At 28.3% G+C, this 7,022-nt stretch overlaps 1 protein-coding gene across 1 annotated transcript; it reads left to right on the top strand.

Annotated features, from left to right (window-relative positions):
* The first annotated feature begins 396 nt into the window (after window positions 1-396).
* On the top strand, window positions 397-3,859 carry LOC101515511 (GDSL esterase/lipase WDL1-like). Its single transcript, XM_004492394.4, has 6 exons — window positions 397-623; window positions 1,566-1,643; window positions 2,209-2,349; window positions 2,494-2,567; window positions 3,219-3,365; window positions 3,456-3,859. The coding sequence occupies exons 1-6, from the start codon at window positions 513-515 to the stop codon at window positions 3,667-3,669; spliced, it is 765 nt and encodes a 254-aa protein (XP_004492451.1). The 5' UTR covers window positions 397-512; the 3' UTR covers window positions 3,670-3,859.
* The last annotated feature ends 3,163 nt before the right edge of the window (window positions 3,860-7,022 follow it).

Genomic DNA, 7,022 nt, shown 5'->3' with positions numbered 1-7,022 from the left:
AATTTATTTGAAAATTTGAGTTATGAATTAGATGAAAATCTAAATTTTGTTGAATATAATAATTAATTTTATGAGTTTTATTTAAACATAATGAATTTAATAAGTTTATGAAAAACAGGACTACTCAATTGACTTTTTAAAATACAAAAGATAAAATCATTATTTAAAATTAATTAAATGATCGATTCTAAAAAAAAAAGACTATATTATTAATTGATATATTTTACAAAAAAAGAAAAAGAATAAATAACATTTAATTCCATCACAAGATACACTCCCGTAGAAAGAATCTACCTTAAAAAAAATTATTAATGAAAGGTCGTGTTACTTAACTTTCATAGTAGGTCCCATCTATTAATTTATACCCTCGGAATCTCATAGAAAGCTTATAGTCCAAGTTGGAGTTTAAATACTCGTGTATAGGTTGTTTCTGCTCCATTCAGTTCAGTCACACACACACAGGTGTTTGTGTATATGTCTCTGTAAGAGAGAAATAGTTAGTTACAAGAAAAATGGTAGGACCAACGAGACCTCAAATTGTGCTCTTCGGTTCTTCCATTGTTCAACTCAGTTATTTGAAAGAAGGTTGGGGTGCTATGCTTGCTCATTTGTATGCTCGTAAGGTACTTCTTTCTTCTTCTTCTTCTTCTTCCTCTTTCTCAAATATTGGAGATTCTTGTGATGTTAATTAATATTATTTCATTGGTGTTTGTAACATGCTTTATTCCTTAATGGTTAATTCGTTTACAGTTATGATTTTGGATTTGGGTTTTAGAAGGAGTGGTTATTTTATTTTAGTCTTAATTATAATTTTGATCCCTCTATTATTGTCGATTCAAGTAATTGATCTTGATATTTTAAAATTCGATAATTTTGATCTCTCTCGCATATTTTTTAACTAAAAAACGACGATTTGACATATTTTCAATGACATGACATGCAATTCAATAATATAGAATCATCTAAATATATTAATTATTCATATGTCATTGATTAAATTAAAAGTATGAAACATTTCTGAAGTTGAAGTACAAGTTTTTACGGCGTTTTATTCCAATTTCATATCCGTATCGATACAAATAGTGATGTGGGGACTAATATTGGAAAGGAGATCGTTCGAATTAAAGTGTGGATAGTTAGTCCCATATCGACTAAAAATAAGATAAATGAAGAATAAATAAGAGAGATGATTCATAAAATCAATGTCATAATGTTTTGTGTACAGGCGACAACTACAGCAACTAAGTCATCTAATTTTGTACTGAATATACTACTACTAATGTGTACCAATCAGAAAACACCATATTGAGGACTTTTTGACGCAGTAATGGTGGTCATATATGTCATCATATCCACCAATGCTTGTTTCTTCCAGTACAAGGCCACCAATTTGAGTAACTTATAATTGTTTGTTCAAACCAATATCAGAACAGTGCATATAAAATGCTTAACTTTTTAAATCATCAGTTACTAAAAGAATAAAGTTGCTTTTTATTTGATTTGTCTTTGTGTGCTGCATTATGATGATCAATGAGTTTAATTTATCACATGATGTCATTACATAGGCGGATATAGTTCTGCGAGGATACTCTGGTTGGAATTCAAGGCGCGCTTTGCAGGTTCTGGATACAATTTTTCCCAAGGTATTGAGAATTTTGAGTGGTAAATGTCCCTATTGAGTTAAAATTTCCCCTTCTTTCTTCATTTTGTTTCTCTTTTCTTTTCTTTATAAATGTTATAAATGGTTATTGATTTTATTTGTCGTTATATACAAAATACTGACAAACACCAGATATAATACAAACACCAACTAGACAGGAGTAATAATTTGAGAAAATGAAAGTGATTGGATGCTCTCACATGTGTCAGTGTAGTATCAGTGTCAGTCATTTGTATAGGATCATTCATCGAGTAACAAATGACACATTGGAAAATAGTCGAGTAACAAATGACACATTGGAAAATAGTCTGTAAGTAAGTTTGCTATAGATTTGCTTGAAGAATCTTGAAAATGATATCTTCAATTTGTCATAGGAAGATTATTTTGAATTTACAAATATTAAATATAGTATAATGAACTTAATTATCACAGTTTGTTACTTGCAGCGTATTTATTCTAGATTTTGGTTTGCACAATATGATTACTTTTCTTGGTTAAATTTACAAATAAAGAGTCACACTTTTGCTCTCTTGTTTTCTATAACATAGAATGCCACTGTGCAACCATCGTTGATAATTGTGTACTTTGGTGGTAATGATTCTATGCTTTCGCATCCAAGTGGCCTTGGTCAACATGTACCTCTCCAAGAATACATTGAAAATATGAAGACGATTGCTAACCATCTCAAGGTATAATTTCACCCTAGATTAACTCATTCTGTCTTGGTTATCGATATACGAATGAAATCCTTCATCCTTCAAAGTATTAATTTCTTGTGCATTCTTTGCATATATTTGTTTCCTCAAAGTTTAACACATCCTAATGATTATCAGAGCCTGTCAAAGAATACTCGCCTTATATTTCTCAGTGCTCCTCCTGTCAATGAGAGACAAATTTATGGAAACAGGTTTTGACTACGACTTTAGTGCTATTTGATTATATAAATTTGACATAAAATATCGACATCAGTTTAGATGGTTAACGGCGTTTAAATATATAGTAAATTTAGATGGATAATGGATATAACAAGGTGTCACAACTCATTAACTATCAATTGAACATAATCAACCATGATTTTTAGGTGTTCAAAGATACACGATATTCATTATAAAGATACACGATATTCTGTATTATATAAATAAAACATGCAGCGATAAGGTTATATAATAAAATTGTTGTTCAAAATTGAGCTTAAAGTTGAGTAATATTATACAGCTGAGATCTAAAAATTGACATCTTCAGTTTCAAAATAATTCACACCCCCTCACTTATGTTGAAGAAATTTGTAGGATTAGACATCTGTAGGTGAAGAGACATGGAGACTAGGACTTGAAACTATGTCACAAATTAATTATCCCGTAAGATCCTGCTAGTGCTATTAGACTAACTACTAAGACATGTGAATGACTTCACGTTTAATTAACAATACTAGCACATGATAAATTTAGAGAATGACATTTTACTTTTCAAGCACGATTAGTATTCTTATTTCCTGTCTATTTATGAATTTATATTTAAATATTAAACTCTGATGATTAAATTTTTGGACTTCAACCAGTTTTGTAGAGAGGCCACAAAGGAATAATGAATCCTGCCAAATATATTCCGAAGCGTGTATGGAGCTATGCCGCGAGATGAATATCAAGGCCATTGATCTATGGTCTACACTCCAGAAGAGAAGCGACTGGCGAGATGTTTGCTTCACGTAAGTTTGCTCTCATATGCTTCATAATTTAAAAAGCTTCAAATGTGTCTATTCTACCCTTCATTCATTTCCTTGAGTGGTGTTTGATAGGGATGGAATTCATCTTACATCTGAGGCTAGCAAGATAGTGGTAAAAGAGATACTTAAAATCCTCAAAGAAGCAGATTGGGAACCTTGCTTGCATTGGAAGTCATTGCCAATTGAATTTGGAGAAGATTCACCCTATGATCCAGTTGGCCCAGATGGAAAAACAACTATGAATGTTTCCAGTATGACCTTCCTGGGAACTACGGAATATGAATAATGCGCATTTGGGAACTAAAGACATGCCCCAGTTCATAGAATCATATGCAACAACCAGAAATAACAGGAATTTAGAAATGTGCCTAAATCCTATATCACTTCTCTCAAGTTTTTCATCATATGAATGGTGTCAACTTTGATTGTATTTGATTGAATAAATTGCTTAAAATAAATTTCCATTTTATGGTTTATTTGTTTGGCTAAGGTTGTCGCATCTTAAACTCTAAAATATAATTCGTGACAATTATACTTAATTAGTTTATTCAGCAGCGAATAAAAATTACAGTTTTTTAAAAACATTTTCAAAAGATTTAAAATATCACATTAGAACTCATTTCACATACATAATATTTTAAAAAATTATATAATATCAAAAGGAACTCAATATCATGTTTAAAATCATAGGACTCATAATACATTTACATTCTATGTTTGATACTACAAAATAGTTCATTTAAAATAAATTAATTATTGAAATCTGGTATCACATATCATTATGGAGAAAATCCAAAATTAAAGTTCTTTAACTTGACACTAGCAAGTAACAATATCGTCAAAACTATGATGCACATATACCTCACTTTTCTAACCGTATATGTGTCACATACGTGTATATGTGTCAGATACTTCATGATATTTGATAAACCTCTGGTTTTTTTTTCATATCTTTTTCCGTATAAACCTCTTCAACCCCTTGCATGTTGAAACACCAATTTGATATTAGCACACTTACCACTCATTTTTGAATTTGAGTGTCCATCAATAGTCCTATTTTTCTCGAGTTTTATCTTATTTTTTCTTTGTTCTAAATTATTCTATATTATATTTACTAATATTTTTGTGAAATTTTTATTTATACACATGTATTTTGTAAGAAACAATGTGTCGTATTGAATACTTATTGTGCAACATAGCTTCAAAATAACTTATCTGTTACTCAGATCACATATCAGTACCTATAGCAAGTTAAATGTCTACGCCAATAAGTACCCAACACCCAAAAGCAACGAGTGAACACTTCAACATCATGTTAATGGTATAAAACAAATAAAACAAACACAAGCACATACCTTTAAACAAATAGTTACACATTTTTAAACATAATCACAAATATCATAGGAAATATAAACTTTTAATAACAATTACGAATCCTAGACCATGTAATATAGCAGTAACAAGTAATGATAACAATTAATATAAACAAGAACTAGGTATATTTAGTGACAAGACTTTTCTGAATTAATAATCATGACATTTAATAACAACAAGTCATAAATCACAGTTAGTAACATTGGTCATAAATCACATTTAGTAATAACACTTAATTGGTTATGCAATTCAATGACATGCTTACTTCTTATACCTTTCAATAACATGTGGTACTAAAACTAACCTTTGAAAAATATTATGTCACACACACGTGGATGAACAATACATAATAATTGACCACGACCTCATATATTTATTCGACTCAACTCAAGACTCATGTAAGTGACTAGTTAAGATTAAATTAGAATTGTACAATAGCTCATGATATTAGAGAGCATCTCTAAGCCACATAGGAATTCTCCTCCAAAGGATTCCTAGAGTTTGGCGTCACTCGTAGACTCAAGTGTATTGATATCCACTATCACGCTCTTATTATTGTTTGTCCCAAAATATTGAGTTAGTAAGCCCTCACAAAATCAATTGCACATGAGAAACTGCTTCATTACATCCTTACAATTATATTGAGTCATTGACCTTCACAATTCCTTTCCTTTTATCATCAAACTAGGTCACTCCTTAATGAAGACCATAAGGGCCTGTTTGATGGACATGATAGGATAGAGACAAGATAAGATAAGAAACATGATATAGACAAGATAAAGAGTTATCATGTCATGTGTTTGATATGCACATGATAACAAACTTGATAAAATTAGTTTATCATAGTCATTGTTTGATAAACAACAGAAAACTAAATGATATGATTTACATTTTAATAAACTAACAAATTCGTCCTTATAATTTATTTAACTTTTTTTCTTTCAAAATAAAATTCATATATTTTTTTAGATTATCCTTAACTTAATTTTAAGTAACGTTTTATTTTTTTATATTTTTTTTTCGAGTTGGTCATTCATTTTAATTTTAAGTGATAATTTGATATTTTAGGTTTTAAAATTTCAACGCTAAAAGGAAAATTTATTACTAACACTAATAATAATATCGAATTAAATGATATTCTTTTTAAAATATTTGCATTTCAAGTGAACTAAAATTTATAGTTTCATAAAAATAATATAAAAGAGACAATGATAACAACAATAATGTATAGTATTATATTTTATAACATAATAATAATCATTTGTATGATGTAGAAGATTAAATTATTTTGTAATATTAATGATTATTATTAACAAAACTAATTAAGCCAAGTAATAACTAGATCAGAAAATATTTAACATAAACAAGAAGTAGAGAGTCTAAGATTATTAAAACAAAATAGTCATAATAAACAAGAAAAAACTCATAAAAATAATATCGAATTAAATGATATTCTTTTTAAAATATTTGCATTTCAAGTGAACTAAAATTTATAGTTTCATAAAAATAATATAAAAGAGACAATGATAACAACAATAATGTATAGTATTATATTTTATAACATAATAATAATCATTTGTATGATGTAGAAGATTAAATTATTTTGTAATATTAATGATTATTATTAACAAATCTAATTAAGCCAAGTAATAACTAGATCAAAAAATATTTAACATAAACAAGAAGTAGAGAGTCTAAGATTATTAAAACAAAATAGTCATAATAAACAAGAAAAAACTCATAAAAAGATAGTAAAATCTATCAAATTAAATAGAAGATTTCTAAATAATATAAAAAGACAATGATAAATAAAACATACAACTAGACATAGAGATTTCAGATTTGAAAACAACTAAATCAATAATAAAATAACATCATTAAACCAAATATTTAAGTCATATATTTAATGACATAAATTCATGGAGGTTACACAATCGCACATAAGAATTTAAGTAAAATTCAATAATTAGATAAACAAACAATTAATATAATTAATGTCACATAATAAGAATTTAAGTAATTCTTAAAAATTCAAATTCAAGGTTACACAATTAATGACTCATAATAGAAATTTAACTCATTAGTAAAATTCAAATTCAAAATGGCCACCAAATTAATGACATATAATTAAAATTTAAGTAATTAATAAAATTCAATAATTAGAAAATCGAGCAAATAACACAAGTAACATCGGAATACATGCAACATACACGGCGCATCCACCCCACAAGGTCCGAGAATTAGTGCTCTGATACCACATGTAAC

This window comes from Cicer arietinum, chromosome 3 (genome assembly GCF_000331145.2).
Source record: "Cicer arietinum cultivar CDC Frontier isolate Library 1 chromosome 3, Cicar.CDCFrontier_v2.0, whole genome shotgun sequence".
In the NCBI taxonomy this organism is placed as follows: domain Eukaryota; kingdom Viridiplantae; phylum Streptophyta; class Magnoliopsida; order Fabales; family Fabaceae; genus Cicer; species Cicer arietinum.
The sequence above is the reverse complement of the archived record's forward strand: the minus strand, read 5'-3'. Positions and strand labels throughout refer to the sequence as shown.

What these genes read in the sequence shown, in the direction of transcription:
- LOC101515511 (XM_004492394.4), top strand. Translation starts at nt 513, where the DNA reads ATGGTAGGACCAACGAGACCTCAAATTGTGCTCTTCGGTTCTTCCATT. An exon ending in CTCATTTGTATGCTCGTAAG is followed by an intron (nt 624 to 1,565) that starts GTACTTCTTTCT and finishes GTCATTACATAG; the next exon opens with GCGGATATAGTTCTGCGAGG. An exon ending in CGATTGCTAACCATCTCAAG is followed by an intron (nt 2,350 to 2,493) that starts GTATAATTTCAC and finishes AATGATTATCAG; the next exon opens with AGCCTGTCAAAGAATACTCG.